The sequence below is a fragment of the Lepisosteus oculatus genome, chromosome 8, assembly GCF_040954835.1.
Source record: "Lepisosteus oculatus isolate fLepOcu1 chromosome 8, fLepOcu1.hap2, whole genome shotgun sequence".
Taxonomy (NCBI): domain Eukaryota; kingdom Metazoa; phylum Chordata; class Actinopteri; order Semionotiformes; family Lepisosteidae; genus Lepisosteus; species Lepisosteus oculatus.
Window position 1 is genome coordinate 48,936,036 of NC_090703.1, and position 23,213 is coordinate 48,959,248.

A 23,213-nucleotide genomic window follows, 5' to 3' on the forward strand; every position below is an offset into this window, starting at 1 on the left:
TTTCTTTTAGGAGGCATGATTGTTTTGAAGAGCTGAGATGCACTTGACCTCTGACTCCTTTTGATATGAACTACTTAACCTTTGAACTCTTGTTTGCACTGAAAGCAATGGCATGTGTTATTAGCGGAGTTGGAAAGACGGATTCTAATACGCTCATGGGAGTTCAGCCCAGGTTATGAATTCTTTAGTGGAAATTCACAGGGGGAATGAAGAATCCTTTTGTGCAGAAGCATTGTTTACACATGTTTACACAAGTGCTTGAAGAATTCTGAAAATTGTGCTTGACATGAATAGATCTACGGTAGAATTAATTTACTGTCTGAAATTCTGAGTGTTTCTGAGTGCTGGAAGTCTCGCTAGTATTCGAGTTTTTCCACCTTTCTGTTTGTATTGTTTACAGGGCTGAGCAAGTGATTCTGATTTGTGTGAAATAGTCCCTCACAGCCCTTGGTGGCCTGAAGCACAGCCCCGCAACCTGAGGCCCTGCAGTGGCTCATCCGCTTAGCACACAACGGGGGTGAAAAATGGGGGCCTGTTGTTTTAGAAGGGTCAGTAGTGCAAGAATCTTCCTCTTGTTGCTGCTCTGCAGTGGCGAGATGACTGGTGGCGATGAAGATACACCCACACACACAGGAAACTTGCCTGTGGAGGTGCACAGCCCTGCAGATGCATTGACACCCTCTCTGCACCGTGAAACCGAAATATTTGCTGCAAGGTGAGCTGATTGTCCTAACTCAAAGAAAAGTCATTTTTCTCACACTCTTTCACACAAGAACCACGCGGGTGAGCTGCGCTTGGAGAAATGTGCACCTGGGCGGGGTGGGGGAGGAAGACCATCCCAAGCAATGGGGTCTCTCTGGGTTCCAGTACGGCACCACTCTGCTCTGCCTTGCAGGAAGGAAACACCTGTTCATACCTCCCTTCCTCTTCTGGGTATGAACCAGATCCTGTTGCCATCTGCGCTCTGTAACCTTGGGGTACTCTTTCCAAGGCTGGTATGTTTAAAAACCCCTTGTGGGGCTTCAGAATAACTAAGAGTTCTTCCTCACCACCACAGTGATCTTGCTTGTTCGTTACTGTCGTCGTGGGAGAGTAGCGGTCGTGTTGTCGCAGGGGGGCGAAAGTTGCAGCCTGTACTCCATGACGATGCTCCATCCCGAGAGACCCGTCAGTGGAGCAGCTGTACAGCAGGCACAGCAGAGCACAAGGCTGCAAGAAAGACGCATGCTTATGGAGAACTTTAGCCAGTTAAGGCCCAAGAAGGGAGTTCGGGATATTCAGCCAGGCCACCCGAGGAGGTATTCTAGCATTTTTTTTAGAGGTGCAGTGGGATTTTCACGACAGTACGTTGATGGACCTTAAAGCATAGCTTCCCATCTTGAAGACAAATTCCATGCAGATAGTAAAGTATTGAACTTGACAACACCACCAGCAGGACGGCTCCCCCTGTCAGTGTACTGCTAGAATACTGTTGCCTGTGCTGGAACAGGGGCCTAAGCATCCCTGTAGACCGAACCTGTACTCCTGTCATATCCCAGTTCCCGAAATTGGGCTCCAGTCCCTAGGACACTGGAAAGGCTGGAGAATGACCTCTCAGCCCATGTGAGGTCATTCAAATCCTGATATAACCTTCACTTTCGTAGTCGAGCTTTGAACTGGGCTAACTGCATTGAGGTATTCCTCACTCTGCTTTATTGTAAAGCGTCTCGAGATACTGTAGTTTATGAAAGGCGCTGTATAAAATAGATTGCTACTACTTGGGAATTTGTGATCTGGAGGGAAATATAACTTGTCTGCTCAGCTAGTCCATCAGCATCACCTCCAGCGGTCCTCGTGTCCCACAGATGTGACTCGTAACTCGTCTCGGTACAGAGCAGGCCCGTGCTGTTCTGCTCTGGCCCGAGCGGCTCTGGGTCCGGAGAAGTTCGGCCCAGCTGGTGGTACAGCTAGTGGACCTCCTTGTTAAACATGATGTTCCTGGCGCCCACGGACATCGCTGTTGTACGGTTTGTTTTAACTTCATCTCTCTGAAATGTAAATGCTCTCCAAGTGAACTTCCTCATTTAAACAGATTCGAAGGGCACTTGAATGATTCATGGGTTTGGAAGTTATAAACATCACGATGACTGATCGTTAATTTAAATAATTCATCCTTTTTATTGCTGGGTACTATCCAGTCTTTTATAAAATACTCGCAGTGACGTCCAGAGCTGATTAAAGTGTACAGTGTTATTGTTTAATGCTTCTGCACACACAAAAAATTGCCACATTCAATTTATTTAACAAGGCCAGCGTTAATTCCCCTTCTGTAACGTATTGTAGTGCGATATATATATTGTTTTCACTGTAGTCAAAAGTTTATCTTCTCAATTTCCGAATTCCCTTTCCTGGCAACGGACTTTACCCTTTTAAAGAATTGATTTTGGGGAGGAAAAAAACACGTCTTTTTTTTTTTCGGCTGTTTCTGCACTTCGTTGGGAAAGTCGTTGTTTCTGGTATTTGTTTAGGTAGACGGCCAACCACCGCAACAGCTCGTAAATTCCTGGTTGAGATCATTGTTGATACGAACGTAGTGGTTTTTGGATCATATCCTGTCTCGGGCAGCAAGCTTTTTTTTTTTCGTTTTAAACTGTAAGCGCTCGCAATCTCCCTCTGGCTTCCAGAGAGAGCGGCTGGACCGAGTTTACGCCCGAGACCAGAGGAGAAGGACGCACACCTTTTTCCCCCCGACACAGGGTAAGCCCGGAATGTGCATTTTTAAAAATATCTGAAATCACCAGATATGCATTTGCTGCTTTCTGTACTCATTTTCTTATATTTGTATTCGGTATTGCGCACCTTTCTGGCTGTTCAGGTCCAGCCCGTGGTTTGTGCACTGCAAGGTATCCTTCATTAAAAAAACATGGCTCGCATTATTATATAGCCTTTTAAATCCCACCAAACAGCAACACGGCAAGTTAGGAATCCGTGCGCTTTCTTGAAGTACCACGGTCTGGTAATGTTCAAAGTACAGTTTGAGACAATGTTTTACAAACATTCATCGTAATATAAGAACCGGATGAACGCTGGTAAACATATAAAGCGAATATTGATTTAAAAAAATGATTTAAAGAAAACACTGTGTAGAGCGTATACATTGTCGGTACGTGCACATAGTACAGAATTTCCACAGATGTGGCGCATGTTGCGATTTCTCCTAAACTCTTCACGAGTTTGAATATCACGCAGAAAGGACATTGTTGTGTTCAGGATTCCGGGTCCACGAAGATGCGCCTGAAAAAATGGAAAAGCACTGACTCCTTCATAAAAAAAAAGGAGAATAATCCAGCAGAATAAGCCATCACTGGATTCAGATCAACACATTTTAAAAACTGTAGTGATTGAGATTTCTGCCTGCAATGCTGAAAGAAATGACACAGTCGCTGGTTAAGCACGTTTAGTTCATACACGGGAAAGCCGAGATGCCGCCGTTTTTTTTTCTTAAGAGAATAAACTGGAGACGGGGAGCCCTGTAATTAAGTTTCTCCGTTTTCACTTCTTTTATGTAGGAAAAACATTTGCACATAGTCATTTGTTGTTTCGTTATTTTTACCCGCCCTTCGCTTGATCGCAGATATTTTAATGACTATATAAAGTGTTTATGCCCAGTTGTGTTTCTTTCATCTAGTGTGTATATATATATAATTAAAGTAGGTAGCATGCATACGCTGCAAAGGAACAAGTAAAGGCTTATTCTCTGCTGAAAAGAGAAGAAAAACTCAACGTTTCGGCTGTGGAGCCTTCTTCGGGTCGATATATATATATATTGAATTATTATATACTTCGGGTCACATAGTACACTTTATGTAATGCATAACAAGCCCACCCCACTCTCCCCATTAAAATACGGGCCGTCGAAAACCACCAAAACTAATAACTGGGCTTGGCATGACAGGTTAAACACGCACTAACGTTAACATGCTCTGTATTTCACTATCAGTTCCTCATTTTCGGTAACTTTCGTTACCGTTGTCTGAGTGTAGACAGTATACATTTCAGCCTCCTAGTTCATGCGGAAGATGCGAAACTGTAACCCTTTTCTCCTTGTCTCTCTCCCCGTCACACATCGCGAACTGCGAGTTCCCGAAGCGGGTATCCAGCGGCTCTAGGTGGGGCAGTGATGGCCCGGGTGTCTGCAGTACCCGCGCTCCACCGCCAGGGGGCGGGGCACTGGTCCCGCAGAGAGACGGGCGTGTCGCACGGAGAACACGGGCGACATTTTTTTGCAGCTGGACATAGATGCGAGGATTTTTAATGGGGCAAAGACAGCTATTTGCACGTATTAGCAACAGGTCGAATTGCGATCTTGTTTCTATTATTCTTAGCTTGATGCTGTTACACAGTATATACGTATATGTATATATGATACAGTATGCTTCTAGCTGTTTTTAAAAAATCAGAAACTGTGCCGTTTTCTTTTAAACTCGTCCATCCCACCACGGAGAAGAAGCAGAACTGGGAGAGGTGCTGATGACTGGCCTGCATTCCCACAGAGGGCTGGTAAGAGCCCAGCACAGCCCACTAGGGCACTGGGACCACACCTCGTAGCCACCCAGGCTCTGAGCCCCGCCGTGGGAGAGGACACGGAGCACCTTCACGAGTGTTTGGAAAAACAGCTTGTGCAATTCCTTCCAGAGCACAGAGCTGTAAAACAACTGAGCAGCAAAATAAAAATTCTTTTGTGCTTTTTAGTGCAAAAACACTAGTGTTGGTAATGGAATTTCTAACGAGCCCCACTCTGGTAAATATTTCCTGCTCTCCAGGTCCTAACAGTTGCAGGCAGGCAGTGCTAGACAGAGTGTACCGCGTTCCCACCCAAACTCGCAGGACAGTTTTACAGCCTCACACTTCCATTGTGTGGGTTGCCAAATGCATGATGTCATTCTTCCTTAGCAACCCCACAACAGCACCTGAAGAGGCCCACCGAGCTCGGCTCTCCTGCAGTGCACAGATGCAGCCCTGTGCTGCACTGATGGACATCGGCTTGTGTTTCGGACCTCCATGCTTTGAGCAGTCGGTCTCCTTCCAGCTCAGCACTGCTTGTGGCCCCTGATCAGCCTGGAGTCAAGCCCTCTCCCAGTGCCAGGGCTTTATGCCCAGAAAGGAGGAGGAAGTCGACTGGATCTCTGGATGCCTGGTGCATGTTTTCTCACCTGGGTTCTCTTGAGCTGTAAGGCTTTTGTGAAGAGTTTTTGACTGGGTCGGCCCATCAAGCCCGTTTGGGAGGTAGAAGTAGCTAATTGGTATCAGGATCTCTCCCAGGTATTCCTTGGAAGAAAACGGCATGGCTGGGTAACTTGCTCTCTACTCCCTTAACCTTTAGAGTGAAAGAGTGCCCCCCGATCTCGGTTTTAATTGCCCTTCCCCTTGTGTGCTCTGGCTATGCTTAACCTTCATTCTGGAGAGACCCGCGAGGCTGACTTGCTGATGCCTTTCAGGACTTTGAACACGCGAATCAGGTCTCACTCCTCGTTGTCTTCTCGGGTCAAGAGTAAAAAGTCCAGGTGCTCCAGCCTGCCAGCGTGGGACATTCCCTGAAGCCCCAGAATGCATCTTGTTGCTCTTTTCCACACTGGTTGCTGAGCAGCAATATCTTTTCTACAACCCAGTGACTGAAATGGCACATCGTGTTCTAAATGGTCCCTGATTTCCGGAGCCAGCGGTTGGCTGAGTCCAGGCCGGCGATGCTGGAGCCCAAAGCCTGATCTCCGTCACGCTAGGGGTTAAAGTCAGAGCAAATAAAACCCAGTGTTTTTTCCTCATGAGCTCATAGCTCAATAAAGCCAAATTAGGTAGGGTGGTGAAGCAGGCAGGCGGAACGGCACTGGTGCTTACTCAACGCACAGAACTGGGCAGATCCCCATGGTCAGGGGGACGGTCCTGCACTCGCACACGATTATTAATCACTTTACAGGACAAGACGTTGTCTGACCCCTTGCAAACTCAGAAAAACCGATGGGTTTGCTCGGTGTCTTTGCCGGTTAAAAAAGCAAAAAAGAAAAACACCAAAGGTCACGTTATCTTCTCTAGCACATCCTCCGAGTCCTAGTATAATTCTTTAATAAAATAGTACCGCGGCCGCTAATCTCAGAAATGTGGGAACTTGGATTGTTTTGTTTGTTCAGCCTTTGGCGTCCGTTAAGAAAGGCGATCACCAAGCAAAGGGGAGCGCTATCTGTGTTGCCATAAGAACATTTTACTTATTTGCTGCTATGGATCTTATCTTGGTAGTTCCTTTCCAAAGGTGACTCATGCTCTGTGGAAAAATACAGATTAGCAAGGCCCGCTTAACTGCGTTACCTTTGCTTGGGCCCTTTGACCTGAAAAAAGGGAGATAGAGATAGGAAATCAGCAAAGCTCTGCTTGATATTTATGACCGCTCTCGACTTGACACCCCCAAGTAAAAGGGAAAGGGCTGTCTAGTTATTCTAGGAGGGCTCAGCAGAGCTCTCCAGGGGGGCAGTGATATTTCATGCATGTTAAGGACAGCAGGAAGGCCCAGAAATGTATACAAAAACACCTGTTAAAACGTTTCTAACCGGATACAGACTTTTGGCTTAAAACAACTGTCCAGCTCAGTTACTCCTCAGAGGCCAAAGATGCCTCAGTTCACCGTCCGGAAGTTTGCTAAGGAAGCACTGAACAACAGAGTTTTCTGTCAGATGTTTAATACAAGAGCACCGCTGGAAAAGCGCGTTGAAGAGGGATGGTTTACTGGGAATCAGACTATATCAGTAAATAAAAATAAACCTTAAGCCGCGCATAACCCTGTGCTTGATAGAAACTGGCAGTGGTTTGCAGGTTAGAGAGGGGAGCATGCACAGGGATCTAGCGTGTGAAATTGACGTGAGGCATTGATCAGCGTTCTTGGTGGAAGCAGGGGGGGGTGGGGGGCACTCGGCGCTTCGGGGCGAAGCCGAGGTCATCGGGGAGGGCGGGCGCAGAGGAAACAGGGAGCCCCGTTTTATAATTGGCAGGACTCCTGGCACATTTGAGTAATTCCTCACTGTTGGAAGTCCTGGGCGTCTGCATGCAGCCGCAGGGACGGACAGGAGTGTGCCAGCCCGAACGTCTCTGGGCAGTCTGTCGCCCTCTTGCTTGGTGTTCATGTCATGAGCAGGGGCCAGAGAGAGGTGGGCGTGAGGGGGGTGGGGGTGGGCAGATGTGTCCATGGACAGACAAGTACAAGACAAGGCCCCCGGTCATGGAAAACTGGCACCGTCCTTTCCTTGGTATTTTCAGAGTTCCGGTCTGGATTCGGGCCCCTCTGGGCTGCACCAAGCCGTAAACAGAACAGCAGGCAATGAAGATACGAGCCGACTCGGGCCCCAGTGTGGATCCGCTGGCTGGGTGCTTGTATGAAACCTCTTACTGCTGCACTGGCTCAGTCCGACATGGTTTCAGCTTTGTTGCGAACAAACAAGTGAGCAAACCCCAGGGGAAATGGGTCTAATTATCCAACCCTTTTTTTTTTAAATTCGGAGAGCAAACCGGGAACAGATGGACGAACCATACAGGAAGACCGTGTCAGTAGAGGAGCAATGCTCGGCATCAAAATAATTGCATGTTGATTTAATTTCCTCCCCATCATAGATTAGCGGGCTGGGCTGACTCCCTTTCTGCGTGGTCGAGCTGTTTCTTTGGAACGGCAGCACGAAGGGAAACCAATCTTGTAAGCCGCGGCCAAACCCAAGGGATAAAAAAAGACCTTTGGAGAAGAGTGCACTGACATTCAGCGGATGTGTGGACACTGTTGTGCCATTGCCAGTGTTTCATCCTGACAGCAGCTGTCGCTGTGGCAGATTATTGTGCTAACCTGAACCACAGGCACAGGCAGGTAGAGGGCAGCTATTCCCAAGGACCCCCCCCCCCTGGACACTCTGTTGTGCTGCAGTGTTACCACGGTGACCACAGCCTGTTGTTCTGTGTTGCCGTGAGTCAGATTTGTTTTTTTAGCCTCCTGACACATGGGGAAAGATGCAGACAGAGATAAAAGTCACCCAAGAGACACGAATAGCAACAGATCTTGAGCAAAGTGCCTAAAAATACAACTAGTGTCAAAATAAGGTTTCCAATTCTAAAGAAGAGTCCTGGAAGAAAAAAAAAACATCTGTGGCCTTAAACAGCTATCAAGGAGCGAGTTGTTTCCTCTAACTTGCATTCTGCTCCCGGCTACCCAGTTGTCACCGATTGCTAATGCATGAGAGAAGACTAAGAGGAAACGTTGGCTGGCCTGTCAGAGGAGCTGACTTGTCTGCTGCTCCTGCCTGTTCTCATTAAGCCAGCTGCCTGAAAGGGCCACAGAGGGCTCCCGTCACTCAGCATTCCTCTGTCCGGCACATTCTTGGGCACAGAGCTAATGTTTGTGTTGCCCTTCTTCCACCCCAGATGGGATCAAAGAGTCAGTGCTTTGTTATTCCTTTTAAAACAGCCGTGTTGAGGAAAGACACTGGGAGCCACAGGCCTGGTCTTGTGTGTCCTCTACCAGGCTGTGCTGCTGCCGCCTCCTGCATGATGTCATTCGTCATGCATGGCTTCAGACTGATTAGCCCTCTTTAATCTTTTGCAGTCATGCAGACTGGAGAGTCTTGCTGTAAGTGAAACTCATTTAATGGAGGAAAATCACTTCACACTGATGTAGTGCAAAAAGTGTTAGAGACACAGAGAAAGACTCTTCAATGAAATACTCTGCTTTGAACATGATCCCTTTGAGAAAGAAATACCTTGATAAGTCTAGGCCTTAAAAGGACTCGTACCACACTTGTGTCTGTGCTGTACTGCTGGGATTGTATTGTACTTTATGATGCTTTGAATGCGTTTCATTATGCTTTAACCCTCTATGCCTGTCTCGTGGGTTAACTGGGTGAAGATTTAGGGGTATTACACACGCTGGACTGCTGTCAGATCCGCTGTGATGAGAGGCGCTGATTGAACTGTCCTGCTACGAAGGTGAACCTGAGGTTTTGACAGATAGTGTCAAAGCACATCCATTTACACTCCCTCTGTCTCTGTTGGCAGCCTGGAATCGCAACTGGAAACCAGATGTTGACACTGAAGGACCCTAGAACCTATCATTTTTACGGGCTGTTATTGTGCCAGACGTTTTTTGGGGGGAATTATTTCAAATACTGGCCTTAAAGGTCTAATGAATTCCCAGTGATACTTGTCTTGCTTACAACAAACCTTTTAGAGAAAGCAGCTGGCCTTTTGATAATTGTGAGAAGTTATGTGAAGTTTATGAATAGGAACTTGTTCTAAGAACCGGGAGTATGGAGACTCACAGATCCATAAACAGTCTCTTCTGTAAATCAGAAAGGGCCGTCTGTGATGTTTTCCAGATACCGCGCAGAGAGTGTCTGCTGATCCCTGTGCCAGTTTCTCATCTCTCACAGCGTTTCTGCTTGTCCTCTGGCTGGCAGCAGGGCACACGAGGCAGAGAGACGCGCCATGGTCCATTTTTCTCCGCATTTCAGACCGTTCTTGCGGTCTCCTGAAACTCGCTGAATGACCAGGGGAAAGCAAACGGAAACAAATGATATCCCAAATTAAACATGAGGAAACTGACATTCTACGCTGAATTATGGTGCGTGAAAGATTAATTACACCAAGGAATTTTCTAAGGAGAGTTAGACAGAAAAGTTCAATTATCCCATGATTCAGTCTGATACAATGCGTAAAGTATGTCCACTCATCTGTATCCCACTGTTGTATGCACTGTATTTTGTCTAAATGTGTCTGTTCATGACAATGTGTTTGGTGGTGTGGTGCCAGCATAGGAGCCTGGCTATTTCTGTCCGTGGTGAGAGTAGATTGTAAGGGTGCCAGTCTGGTGAGGGGGGCACATTCTTCAGTCATTGTTCAGCACATGGGTGTGGGGTCAGCTAGCTCTGTAATCTCCTGTGAGGCCGATGTGAGCATTCTGAAATGACACACATGCATGCACAGAGACCCACATACACACACACACATATGGACACACACTCTTATGCACGGTTGCCTTCCATCGTGCACACAGATGCAGGCTAACTCATGCACTCTTTTCACCTTTTTCTCTGCGTTTCCTGTGGTGGCAGGACAGGTCTTTCTCAAGCCTTGGCGTTCTTGCACCCTTGTCCTGTTTCTGTTCACAGAGTAAGCCCTGTCATGCAAGCAGGGATCAGGGAATTATTCTGGAGAATAAAATAAAAAGTGCTGAAATGCTTCGTCTTGCTCTGCCGGTCTTGGAAGGAATTGGTGCGATCGCATATAAGCCTGTTCCAATTTGATTTTGAAGCTTGGTTTCCTAAGGCAGCACTTCCTGTGTCCTCCATGCTTGCAGATGATAAAGTTGGTGCTTGTGAAGCTGACGAACGGACTTTGACACTGTTGTCAATGGACTGCTTGAGGATGTCCGTTTTCCCCATGCCTATGTCTTTTATTGGAAAAGGGGAGAGCATTTTTGAGGCCGGGGTGAGCAGTAAGGAGGATATGGAGTGTCAAATGGGATCAGCAGATTGGAGAACAGAGATCAAGTCTGAGAATGTGAAGCAGGGTTTGGAGTTTTGAAGATGTTTTTTTTTTTGCCACTTGAAAGCCGCAGTCGAGAGTAATTGCACAGCCCGCAGGTCCAGCGCTTTGCTCTTCCTCTTCTCACAGGGAGGTGTGGGCTGCCAGTCAAGCTCACACTGGCTGCATGGCACAAGCGAGACCCCGGTTCCCCGCACAGCGATCACTCTCCATGGGCCAAACAGTCCACAACTCTTTCCTTGAGAATGCACCGCCACATCCGCCTCCCCCCACCTTCCTCTCCTGTTCCTGACTCTCCAGCAGGAACTCACACCTTTCCCTTCTCTGCCTCCATGCCTCTTCCGGCCCGGCTTCCTCCCTCTCTCCTCGTCCTTCTCCTCTTCATCCTTTGCTCCCTCTTCCTCCGTCCCGCACTTGTTCTGTTTCTGGAATGGAGTCTGTCTCCCCGCGGGGTGTCCAGGCCTTGAGTTTCCCCTGTAAACACTGATTGAGGTTGGCCTGTTGTCAGGAACCTAGGGCTAAAAATACAACTTCTTTCCAGCATCCATTTGGAGAGGCGTGTGCGCCTGTTGATGTGATAGTGCCAGTGTAGTTTTCCAACTCTCAGCTTAAGCACTTTAAGGCATCATTTAGTATATATCACAATGGGGATGATATTGGGTCCATCTGGGACATTTGATTTCCAAGGTTTTATTGAAACAAGATCTGTGTACACGAAGGTGTTTTCTTCAGGACGCCCACTGCTATCTACTGCAAGAGCATACAGTAGCTTTGTTCAAGTACAGCCACAGTGTGCAAGGAGCTGCCTTCTGGATTCCCTGTCTGTGTGCACAAGACAAGGCCTCTTACATCTCTCTTTCTCACACACAAGTGAGGAGAGTTTTGGATGGAGGACATAAATGACTCTCAACAAAAATTAACTTCATTTTCGGAGGTTAATTCCTAGGTCATATGCTTTTGCCTCAACCAGTTGCCGATTCTTTGGTGTCTAGTCTTTCGTTCCTAAAATGCCTTCCGGAATTTTTCAAAAAAACCTTTAGGATATCAAAAAAAGGTGTCTTCTGAGGGGCTCGTGGTGAATACCAACCGAGTGAAGCAGAAGCAGTGTCTACAGCAGGAGCCGGCTCATGCAGCCTGTTCCTTTCCATGATCACTTTGGATTAAGCTAATCCTTAATTGTTTAATTGACTTTAAGCTGTAGAGTCATTTAATCAGTTTAGGGGTTTAGGTGCTGTGTTCACTGAAGTTCTGTGGGGCCATGGTGTGGAAAAAACGGAGGTCATCGCCTCCTGGTCTGCAGACTCAGTAATTATCAATCAATCAGTAATTTGATTGATTGATTGATTTTATCTCCCATCCCCCATGCCTGTCCTCAAGCCCCCCAGGTGCGCTGTGGCTGAGCGTGAGACGCTCTTCTGGAAGCAGCAGGGCAGTGGGGTGGCCCTGTTCTCCTTTGTCTGCTGGGTTCCCCACTTTCGTTCAGGGGCTCCCAAGGGTCAGATTTACTCGGATTCACTCAGCAGCTCAGCTGGTGACTGCAGGAAGAGACCGAAGACGGTCTGGCTACCAGAGAGATCAAGAGAGACAGCAGGAGACCAGGGAGAGAGTAAGACATATCCTGTACCTAGAATGACCAGGGCTAATAGAGCGTTGTGCTGAATGAATCACAGAAGACAATTCTCCGGCGATGAGCCAGGCTATTGACTTACCAGACAGGAAGGCAACATGTTTGGCCGTTAGCAGAGAACAACGAATCAGATCAGTGATTGAAACCAAGTGGAAGGAGGACCAGGCGCCCAGTTCTTTTTTTATTGCTTTGCAGCTTGACTCGTTTATTTGTTTGTTTAATGAGAAGGAACAAATTGTAAATTGCACACCCCTTCACCTGGTTCAGTAATCCTCACGTGAGAAATGAATTGGCTGGTCTCATTCGTTCTGCTCAGTTGGGTTGGCCTTTTTCTTTTCGCACAGCTCTCTCTCTCTCTTCCTCTGTGTTTCTCATCTCTTGTGATGGATCCCCTGGCCTGTGCTGCCTCTTCTATAGATGCTGCGCTGGCTTTCCATGCTAAATCTTCGTGCCTGCGTAATTCCTTCAAGGGAAAATCGTTTTGTACAGGAGAGATGTCAGATTGAAAAATGAAGTGTTCGGCTGTGTTATCTTAAATTGGACTTTTGGCTCAAGAATCTTGGCTTACTTCACAGAAACATAGCTTGCTGTAGGAGTCATAATTCTGCTTCCCCAGTTTAGCGCACACACACACACAACAGTGTGCTGCGAGCTGTACCCTGGAGGGGTGGTGATTACTGCTGCCTCACAGCCCCACAATCTGGGTCTGTTTCTGGCCTGGGGTTCATGTCTGTTTGTGTGGTAAGGCAGGGAGAGCTGCACAACTCCCACAGAACCAGAGGATTTCTGGTTGCCTTTCTATCCGAGCCCTTAATTGGCTAATTGAACTCATTATTGCTTAATTCGACAAGTTGAAGCCTCCTCTTGTTCTTGGGAAGCTGGAGATACCCACAACCCACTGCAGTACAGTTTAGAATAGTATCTTATTGTAGGAATCTTAATGGTCAGCCTGAACATGTGGTGTGGAGGGATAACCTCCTAAAGATCTGAGCACAGGCCCCACACCCACAGGACTCTGGGAAAGTTTGTCATAGTTGACTGGTGTCACTGACCTCCAGCTGCAATAGGGTCAAGGATCGTCATCTTGAGTATCGGCTTTAATCCAGTGTTCCCAGTTAACGCTAATAAAACTCTACTAATTACAAGATAAGTCCCAAGATAAGTCCCAAGCAGCTTTTCACTTCTAATCACAGCTACTATGTTGTGCCTCAGAAGACCCTCGAGAGTTGACAGGTTACCCTACTCACCCTGCACCCCAAGTCCTGCACACGCATAACCTACAGTTCTCCTGATGGAGGTAATAGCCAACGCGTCTCATTTCAGTGCCGCCCCTCCTATAGTAGCGAGAAGAAAAATGAACTGTCCTTTGTTGATGATTAGGCTACACTAATCCTACACCCACTCTCAACCCCTCACCAATCCCAATCAAATGTCAGGAGATTTGGGACTTGTGTTTGTCCTGGTTGCGTCCAAATCCCTGGAATCTGCCTGCCTTTCCCAGTCTTTTTTTTCCTCTCTGAAGTAATTCCAAAGGTATTTGCCCAGTCTCCCCCTCTGCCTCTGTCTCTCTCTCTCCTACCCCCCTATTCTTTTACTGGATATCCTAAAATGGTGTGAATTGTTCACGGGTGGATTTGAGAGTCTGGAGTGCGGAGGAGGAGGAGGGCAGAGGGGTATTAATACCTCCTCCCCTGGAGGTGCGTGTCACCACAGCTGTCAGCTCAGAGGGTCACCAACTCTACCTCCCTCGTCCACTCCCGCGCCCACTCTCTGCAGACATGGCTTTCTATAGGCACTCAGGTAAAGATGCTCTTTCACTCATTTAACTGGCTGGGGCTTTTGCGAACTGTGGGTTGACGATGCCTCGCTCCCGTCCTACAGCACGTCCTCATCGGGACAGGAAACAAAAAGAGTTGTTATTGTTGCTAAAACTTCCCTGCTGCTAAATTACTCGGTGTCTGGGCTCTCCGGATCGAGTGGCTGACATGTCACAGTTCTTGCTTGTGGTCTTCGGTGTGTCGAATGGCTCAGAACCCAGACACTCAGCCTTGTGATAGATTAGATAGATACACCCGCAGCAGAATTACTGTACTGTTTCAGGTTTAATGACGTGGGAAGAGTCGGCACAGATGGAACCCAGTCCTCTAGACTTTGTTTTGGAATAGGAATTTGAGTGGGATGACCCGTCACAGATTTAAGTTCCCTTAAATGAGTTTTTACTGGGGCGCAGCAAAGATAAATTAGTAAAGAAATTGGCAAAATCTTAAATGCTTTGAGCTTCTTGAAAAGCACTCTTAAATTGCATAGCGATAACCAGCATTGTTGTCGACCCTCTTGTGTACCTGAACTCAGATTAGGAGAGTGATTTATATTGGAGGTTTTATGACAGAGAATCCAGTTTGCTGATCTGAAATTATTTAACCTGAATATCTTTACTTATGTTTTTTGATTTCACAATGCTGCACCAGTGATGCTGGCATATCAGTTTTGAGTTACTGTATAAATTACGGTATTGTCTTAATTTTATTGCATATTGTTTTCTGCTTTCTCTACTGTACTATTGGCTTCCAGAAACTCAGATCTCTGTTTTCTCCAGACCGAGGTCTGCTGCAGGATTCTCTGTGCTGGATTGGACACGAGGGCTTTAGGATAAACTTACAGGATACCTTTATGCTTTATATAGTTTTATCTAGCCTCTCAAATGTAGTGTTGCATGTCCTCTGTAAAGTGAACTGTGACCTTTGTGGACAACCTTAGTTTTATCCCTGGAGTGAAATGGTAAGCCGTTGACTGACACCCCTCTGCGGCTAAATTCCTTCTGATTTCCAGTGCCCAGCCAGCTGTCAGATTCCCAGTATTCCTGCGCTGCCTGTGTGGATTCTGGAATGTTGGATTAGCGCTGCTTTGGAACACCGCTGCTATGTGGCTTGTGTTCAGAAGCCCTGGCTAATCCCCATGGGGGCGCCAGAGACATGCACAGAGTTCTGTGTCTGTCAGCGTGCTCCGTCCGCATCCCACCTCCAGTTCCACATTCCGTACTCTCTCCATCCTCTCTCCCCGGAGAGACAGCGCTGCGCTCGGATAACCCTCTCCCCAGGAGACGTGGGCGGCCGCGTCGAAGCCCTCCTGGCGTCGGAATGCACACCGCCGTGCCTCGAGGCTCTGCTGGCGGGCTGCACCCCCGCGGCGGGAGGGCTGAGCGAGGGGGCTCTCTCGTGTCGTATCGGGAGCAGCTCTGCAAGATGAAGTGGGCTGCCAAGATAGTGCCCATCTCAAAGGGCAGCGGGCGGTGAGTCACAGCCCTCGAGTGTGTATGCCCTGTATTGGATTTCCTAGGCTGAGGGGTTCAGCCAGCTTTAGGTGAACTTTCTCTGTAGAGTCGCTGCCTGTGGCTCTTGCCTCTGTCCAGAAAGGGCAGAAAGGCAGCTGTGCTCTTGGCAGAGCAGACCCCTGACCCCTGACCCCTGACCCCTTTCCTCCCCGTTCGGGGCTGACTTATCTAGGGCTGACAGAGTAATCCCCTTCTGTACAGCTGCACCTCTTCTTCAAGGCTGGGGTGTTCTGTACAGAGGCCTATGTCTTCCACTCGGAGTGCACTTGCGGAGTGAACTGTGGAGTGCACTGCGGAGTGAACTCACTGGCGTGGGAGTCATCTAAGTGCCAACACAGCCAGTTTTAAAGAGAAATTACAGCAATTACTTTATACAAAAAGTAGTAATCTCACTTTTAAAGGTTTTAAAGGCAATGAATTGTTATATTCAGATATTTTTAAATAACTTTTAAATATTATCAGCGGTATAAGCAGACGGGAGAGTTTTAACGTTGGTTTTCATGCGGAGTGAGTGAGGAAGAGATGGTGTTCAAGCACCAGTTTATTCGAGCTGAAAGTTAAGGTTTAGAAATGTCTCTAGCGGTTTTAAGAATTTGAACTGAGTGACTACACGTTGCAGACAGTCTCTGCATCAGTGACATTGGATTAATCCCAGTCCTCCATTCAAGTGACACACTTTTACCCCCGGGGAGACAGAAAATATCTTTGTACATTTCTAAAGGCCGGGCTAAGCCTGTTAATTAGCTTAGTTAACTAATTAGGTATCTGCGCTGATCAGGTCTGAGTAAAAATCGTTTGTGGGCATTGACGACTGTTTTCTCTGAGCCTTACAAGAGCATTGTAGGCCCTTATCCCCGATAATAAAGGCGAGTCCCTGCTTGCACGAACATCTTTAAATGGATTGAATTAACTTTGAATTATTTCCTACAGCTTAGCCATCCTCAGCTGGCCGCACTGGAGTTGTGGAATGTTAAGGGGTAGAAGTCTTGCCAGGTCTTAGGAAGATTTGTGTTTACAGCTCTGGTAATAATATGTTGTTGCCTGGAAAAGACAAAGGGATGAAATATGTTGTCTAAAAATACAATTCCAGATAACAGGGGCAATGCCCCATTGAAATCCAACACTGTATGACTTCATGTTGAAGTCCTGTGTTTGAAAGACATCTGTTCCTGGTTTTTGTGGGTTGCTTTCTGAAGTAAGCATAAACATGTTTGCTGCAGAGTTGCTAGGCAGCGGGGAACACATGGAGGAGAGGGAACTGGAATGGACTTGCGTCTGCAGCCCAGCTCAGTCTCTCTGGAATAGGGCTGCCCAGACCAGACACATGCACTGTTGTCCTGCAGGAACTTGTGGGCTCATTACACAGGGGTCTCCAGTCTCGGTCCTGCGGCTTTTATAGCTGTCTATAAAATAATCAACTCTTTAAAGCCTGCAAAAAAAAAAAGAGTCACATGAAAGATTAATGTATTTAACGTTGACATTTGTTTTTAAATAAGGCCGATTAAATCAGGGCTCTGTCTTGAGCACTACAGCCCAGCGGGTCTTAGGTCTTCTTAAATCATCTGCAGGAGGTTTACATTGGTCCGATTAATTGAGCGAATATTACCCTCTTCCTGAGATCTTGGGATGACTTGAGAGTCTTACACAACCTGCCCGACCACTGTCCTAGAGGACTAGAATTAAATGGACCGTAAATCTTCTCCACTGGGGCCTTCTGTTGTACAGAAGGAATCCACCAGGATTGCATCTGGGCTCTTTAGTGATAGCTCCCAGGAGACTCTTACATGGAGCTGCTCAGGTCTTGAGCTGTTGCTGATTTAATGAGACACAGAACAGCTGCTGAGCTGCAGGCCCATGTTGAGAGGAGCTGTGGATCCCCAGAGTACAGCTCTGCAAAATATTACAGTGATCCAACAAAGGTTGACTAAGGTGTGCTGAGCTGGAAACATTGAGGACAGTCTGCTCTTGCAGTGGCACGCATTGTCTGGTTTGCATTCCAGCAGAGCTCCTAATTACTTAATTGGATTCATTAGTTAATTAGTTCTGTCCAGGTGTTTAGCCTGGGTCTCTCTGGGGAACTTGGGTACATATATCAGGTGACCTGCATCTGAGAATTTAAGTATTATTTGAAAATTACTGGGGTGATGTACCCCAGTGTAGATGGCCTCAAGACGTATTTGAAACTGCAGATGGGTAAGGGTGAGATGCAGTCTTACAGGGCTGCACTGTTGACACTGTTGGTGATTTGTCTCTACACGTTTGTAGTGATCTGAAAAGCTGAGTTCTGAATCAGGAAAGGCTGGATAATTGATTTTTGCAAAGACTGGTTGCTCTCTAAGATGGTTTGTAACCAAGGAATGTCATACTAGAAGCCTGCTCTGACATAGTCAAAACAGGTATTGTGAGTTGATTGTGCTGAAGGTGTGAGCTCAACAGCTCGTCTTTCTGTTTGCTCCTGTGGGCACAGGGGTGAGCACGTTATTTCTTCATGTTCTCTTCTTCTTGCCCCCCTGGCACACAGCACCAGTGATATTTCAGCAGTCCATCACGTAACTACATGTACATCTGCAGTATTACTGGGTCACGCGAGACAAAAATAAATGCCTGAACTTTGCATTCATCTGCATTACTTCTGCAGAACTAATGATTCTGTTTGTAAAGTCTATGTCCTGGGGTGTGTATGATGCTTAAACAAAACTCCGTACAGATTGTGTAATAACTGCCGATGACATATCTGCAGAAGACAGGCTTCGGCATGCTGCCTTGATTGTATGTTTCAGCAGAGTGCTTAATGACATAAGTGTGATGCTGTTAAATTATCTCTTAAACAGATACTTAGCAGCGATCTGTCATGACTTTCACACATCAGGAAAGGTAGTATTCTCTTATTGGGAAGAGGTAATGGGTTTATTCCCTGCTGAAAAGAGAGGAGAGAAAACACAACTTTTCGGCTGTGAAGCCTTCTGCAGGTGTGAGCTATTCTCTTATTGCTGACGCTGGAAGGGAGGATTTTCTGAACAATAGTCCCCCCTAGTGGTAAAACAACAAAACGACACAGGATAATTTTTTGTCTTCCTAGTTCAGTATATTTTGTTGCGCCTCTCTCCCAACGCAGCTTTCCTTAAAAGAAATTGCTGAGACACAGGGATGAGATGAAAGGAGCTCTCACCAGGCTGTGTGGGAGGAGCCCTCTTGCTGGGTGTTTTGGATGTCGTGTCCCCCAGTTAGGCTCTCAGCTGCAGCTGCTGGTGAGGGCGCAGGAGTCCACAGCCCTGCTGCTGGGCTGTGTTCGCATGGTGCTGACCTGTTCGCGGCAGGCCTGCGGCACCGGTTTCTTCTGCCTCTTAAGAACACGAGACAGGTTAAACAAGAGGAGGCCATTCAGCCTGTCCTGCCCAGTTAGTACCTTTCCAGGTGGATGCTGCACATTGGTGGTGGTGGAGGGGAGTCTCCATTACCTGTAAAGCGCTTTGAGGGGAGTGTCCAGAAAAGCGCTATATAAGTGTAAGCAATTATTATTATTATTATTATTATTATTATTATTATTATTATTATTATTACCTAATCGACCAAAGTGTCTCATCCAGCTGCTATTTGAAAGAAGCCAGGTTGTTGGCTTCCACAACAAGGCTGGTCAGCTTGTTCCACACCCCCACCACTCTTTGGGTGAAGACGTGCCTCTGGCTCTCAGTTTTAAATGCACTTCCCTGTAGTTTCCCCCGGGCGGTCTCTGCGGCGCGCAGACACGAGGGGGGGGGGGGTTATTCTGGGACGTCCAGGGCTCTGCTGGGAGGATGAGCACCGTACTCGCTCCGTACCCAGGCCCCTGATCTGCGCAGGCGGGGCGGCGCAGGGAGAGGGCCCGGGAGACGCGGGGGGCGCTCACGCTGCCGTTGTGCCCGCAGGCCCGCGGAGCTACACCACCGGCACCATGACGGACCGCTTCGACTGCTTCTACTGCCGCGACTCGCTGCACGGGAAGAAGTACGTGAAGAAGGAAGACAAGCACTGCTGCGTGCGCTGCTTCGACAAGCTGTGCGCCAACACCTGCGCCGAGTGCCGCCGCCCCATCGGCGCCGACTCCAAGGTGGGCCGCCGCCGTGTCCGTCCGTCCGCCCCCGGCGTCTCTGCCCTTGGCTCTGCGCTGCCCGTCCCAGCATGCCCTGCTCCCGCCTGGCCTCCGCTCGTCTGCGTTCCGCACCGCGTGCTCCCCCCCGCGCCTGCGCTGCTGCCCTTTGTTGTTTCAGGGTTTTTACTCCGGAGTGATGCCACAGCCGGGAGATCACCGGCCGCAGTCTGAGCGGAACTGCTCGCTCAAGGGTACGACAGCGGTTCCTCACCCTGGAGTCGAACCCGCAGCCCCTTCCTGTTGGTCCAGGGGGGCAAAGCCCTGCCCTGCTGCCCCAGCCTTGGCTCGGCTGCCTGAGGGAACGAGTGATGCACAGCTCTCTCTCTCTCTCTCTCTCTCTCGCCCCGGGCTGCCCCGTGGGCCGGCCCTGCGTCAAGCCCTCTCTCTCTCGCCGTGCAGGAGCTGCACCACAAGAACCGCTACTGGCACGACGACTGCTTCCGCTGCGCCAAGTGCTACAAGCCGCTGGCCAGCGAGCCCTTCAGCACCAAGGATGACAAGATCCTGTGCGGCAAGTGCAGCTCCCGGGAGGACTCCCCCCGCTGCCACGGCTGCTACAAGCCCGTCCTGCCAGGTAGCCCCCGGCTGGGCTGGCCTGAGCTTCCGCGGGCCACGGCGCCCGTGGGCCATGCTCTGCGCACTGCATGCTGGGAACCGCCCCGGGTCGCGCACCGGCCAGCCGGTTGGCTGGCTCGGCGTGCGTAGGCTGCAAGGGAACAGGATGGTGCTGAACGGTAAAGAAGACACCCGATCGAGGCTCCGCAGCCAAATCGGCGAGTTTCTTCTCTGTACCTTCCAGCAAGGAATGATCCTTCACCTGATCCTTTGCAACTTGATGCCTATAATTACATGCAACAAACGTGGAAGCCATCTCATTTACTGTGATGGCGTAGCTTTTTTTTTAAGCATACGAAAGCAGCCTGCTGGTGTTAGAAAGGTTGTTAAGACTGCACTGTTTATCAGCAATTGTCATTAATTTGATGATCACTTTGTCCTTTTATCTGGCACTGCTTTTAGGCCCAAATTGTCCACCGCCGTATATATTTTCATTGGAACTAAAAAAAACATCCTTATAGCAATGCCTGGGTGACTCTTGAAGGCAGTTAGTTGTCTGTGAAAGAAGTCCAAGGAACAACGGAAGGGAGGTCCTCTTGGTAGTGCGCTGGGCGGAGCTCTGTACTGACCCCTGCTGGTCTGCGCCCTCTCTGCAGGCTCTCAGAACGTGGAGTACAAGCACAACGTCTGGCACGAGGACTGCTTCACCTGCTTCCAGTGCAAGCAGCCCATCCGCTCGCAGAGCTTCCTGACCAAGGGAGACGACATTTACTGCTCCCCCTGCCACGAGAAGAAGTTCGCCAAGCACTGTGTCCACTGCAAGCAGGTAAGGCCCTGTGGCTGCACGATTTCCCCCTGAAGCCCTCACTGCCTGAAGACCAGGGCGCAGCTGTTATTTAGACCAATTGAGTTGATATCTGAGACAGTCGACAGAAAGACCCGCGGCTCTCCTGGAACAGAACAGCGCCTCACTGTGGGTTTTATGGTGTTCTGTGTCCCTGTGTGGGCGTGAAGGCCATCACCACCGGGGGCATCAGCTACCAGGACCAGCCCTGGCACGCCGAGTGCTTCGTGTGTCTGACCTGCAAGAAGCCCCTGGCCGGCCAGCGCTTCACCTCCCACGAGGACCAGGTGTACTGCGTGGACTGCTACAAGACCTCCGTGGCCAAGAAGTGCTCCGGCTGCCAGAACCCCATCACTGGTGAGCCGTGTGCACAGGGGGAGGAGGGGAGGGGAGGGGACCGGCCGAGACACAGGGGAGAGGGGAGAGGAGGAGGCCAGGGAGTGGGGGGAGAGGAGAGAGGGGAGAAAGGTGGAAAGAGGAGAGAGTGGAGAAAGGTGGAAAGAAGAGAGAGGAGAGAGGGGAAGGCCAAAGAGCAGGGAGAGGAGAGAGGAGAAAGGTGGAAAGAGGAGAGAGGAGAGAGGGGAAGGCCAAAGAGCAGGGGAGAGGGGAGAGGAGGAGGCCAGGGAGCGGGGGGAGAGGGAAGAGGAGAGAGGGGAGAAAGGTGTAAAGGATAGGAGAGGTGAGAAAGGTGGAAAGAGGAGAGAGGGGAAGGCCAAGGAGCAGGGGAGAGGGAAAGGCCAGGGTAACTCAGTGATGCTCCGTTGTAACTAATCTGTAAGTCATTACACCCCCAGGGTTCGGCCGAGGGACCAACGTGGTCACCTACGAGGGCAGCTCCTGGCACGACTACTGCTTCAACTGCAAGAAGTGCTCCCTCTCGCTGGCCAACAAGCGCTTCGTCATTCACAGTGACAACATCTACTGCCCCGACTGCGCCAAGAAACTGTGAGGGCACCTCCACTCCCCGGAGGCTGGCGGACACGGGCTGAGGGCCCCCTTCTCTACACAAGTACCACAGTGGGTCCCGACTGCTGAGCTGTAGCTGGAGAGGCGAGAGCACAGAGCACCTCTGTGAAAACACAACAGAAATAAGCAGGTTTCTACTGGACGATCAGTTACATCAGATTTTAAAAGCCAAGAGTTTATAAATGTTACACGCTGTTGTGACATCGTCTTTACTCCAGCTACAGGCTGAGCCGGTGAACCACTGTGCTGCTGTTAAAGTCATCACCTTTTCTCCAAATCAACATTAATCTATAGAATGTACTACTAATCTTACGATTTGCTTTTGTAAGCATGCAAAATACTCATTTTACTCTTTATTAATCTTCTCTAAGAGTTGGGGTGTGTAACTTTTTAATCTTTGCTTGTCCTTCTATAAAAATAATGGGAGGTGTTGAGCCATCACACACCCATGCCTCGCAAGAAGCATTTTCATGATTGCTGAGACTAACTAGAAAACTGCTTTTGCTTAACACTTGTATAGACGTGGTATGTACTAAAACTGTATTCACAAGCTCTAATGGTAATCGTCAAAACAAATTGCTGGTTTTGTTTAGCACTGGATTTGTCTAGCTTGGCAAGGCTGTCCTCTGCCTTCGTCAGATACCTTGTAACATCTAGGAAAGTGTTTAGTGTAACAAAAAGACACTAAATCATTTTGCTTGATGTGGGCAGATGTAATAGACATTTGGAGATCTGGACAGAAATGAGAGCCGTTCTTCAAGTGTCACGTAAGCAGCTGGTCTTCCTCATCAGTATTTATGACCGTGCAATTGCCTGTGTGGTAGATTATAAATCAAATGCTAATTGGAAGCAAATGTATGCAAGGGCTAGGTTGCATCCAACTGTACGCTAAAATATCCAATCGTTTCTGAATGCAAAAAGCATCCTTCCTCAGCAGATGAGTTTGATAATAGTATCCAAGTTGTGAGAACTATATACTTTTATAACTGCTTTTCTGAAGGTTATTATCACAGGCTTTATGCATTTCCTGTTACTGTTTAACAATATTTCTGCTCAAGTGACAAAAATGGAACTACAAGAGCTCTGCAGCAGTGAAATGTCAGGTGTGGGTTGGAAAAATGCATCTCTGTAATCCAAGAATAAACAACAGGGATGATCAATACTTCTATTTTTGGACAGCAGACTTTTTTGACATGTCTCTTGCGATCACGGTCAC

General features: G+C 48.4%; 1 protein-coding gene across 2 annotated transcripts; it reads left to right on the plus strand.

The window, feature by feature from the left end:
• The first annotated feature begins 2,652 nt into the window (after positions 1 to 2,652).
• Positions 2,653 to 23,159, plus strand: fhl1a (four and a half LIM domains 1a). Of its 2 annotated transcripts, none has more exons than XM_015351595.2 (6): positions 2,653 to 2,736; positions 19,409 to 19,590; positions 20,032 to 20,206; positions 20,844 to 21,013; positions 21,202 to 21,388; positions 21,826 to 23,159. In XM_015351595.2, the coding sequence occupies exons 2-6, from the start codon at positions 19,435 to 19,437 to the stop codon at positions 21,978 to 21,980; spliced, it is 843 nt and encodes a 280-aa protein (XP_015207081.2). In that variant the 5' UTR covers positions 2,653 to 2,736; positions 19,409 to 19,434; the 3' UTR covers positions 21,981 to 23,159. The 2 variants fall into 2 exon arrangements, with proteins under 2 accessions (XP_015207081.2, XP_006632945.2); XM_006632882.3 differs by lacking the exon at positions 2,653 to 2,736 and adding an exon at positions 13,862 to 13,972.
• The last annotated feature ends 54 nt before the right edge of the window (positions 23,160 to 23,213 follow it).